General features: G+C 42.7%; 1 protein-coding gene across 1 annotated transcript in view; it reads right to left on the reverse strand.

Moving 5' to 3' along the window:
* The window catches only part of dnajc5b (DnaJ (Hsp40) homolog, subfamily C, member 5 beta), a gene marked incomplete at both ends in the record, with an annotated part of 3569 nt that extends 3058 nt beyond the window's left edge, over nt 1-511 (reverse strand). The window contains one exon of the mRNA XM_080020403.1: nt 405-511. Coding sequence (XP_079876529.1) covers nt 405-511 — 107 coding nt within the window. The remainder of the gene's footprint in view (nt 1-404) is intronic.
* Nucleotides 512-548: the final 37 nt, after the last annotated feature.

Raw genomic sequence — 548 nt, forward strand, 5'->3', positions numbered from 1 at the left:
TTTCCTTCAAGAAATGTCTGTAGAAAAGCTCACACGCTACCTCCAAAATACCAACAAACTAAGTTACAGTACTTTTCTCTAAGTTCACATAGACAGGTTTTTTTTCTGCTTTTTTATGTTTTCGTTCTTGTTTTTGTTACATAATGCCACCACACTGCAATTCTCCGAATGAAAAACATACTTTTAATGCAATTGCTCTTGGTGAATAAATGTCGTTCTTATTTTGATAATTAAACTTACACGGTCACAATTTACACTTTTTACCCTATTTACTTCGGTTGATTTTGGAGAGCAGAAAGGCTCGTTTGGGAGAACCCTCCACTGAAGGGGCAGGACTGCCGGCTGTCACGATAAAAGATTGAGCACGCTCATGTCTGGCACAGTGTTTACTAGTGCATGTGTACCTGTACGACCTCCTAATGTCCTCCTGCGTGCAGCCCTTCTCCACACCCAGAACCAGGTAGAGATCTTTCTCTGACACCGACAGCGGTTCTTGCTCAGACAGAGCCATCTTTTCACATCAGGGTCTCCCGCAGTGGTCGGATGAA

This window comes from Zeus faber (genome assembly GCF_960531495.2).
Source record: "Zeus faber genome assembly, chromosome: 19".
NCBI classification, from domain to species: Eukaryota; Metazoa; Chordata; class Actinopteri; order Zeiformes; family Zeidae; genus Zeus; species Zeus faber.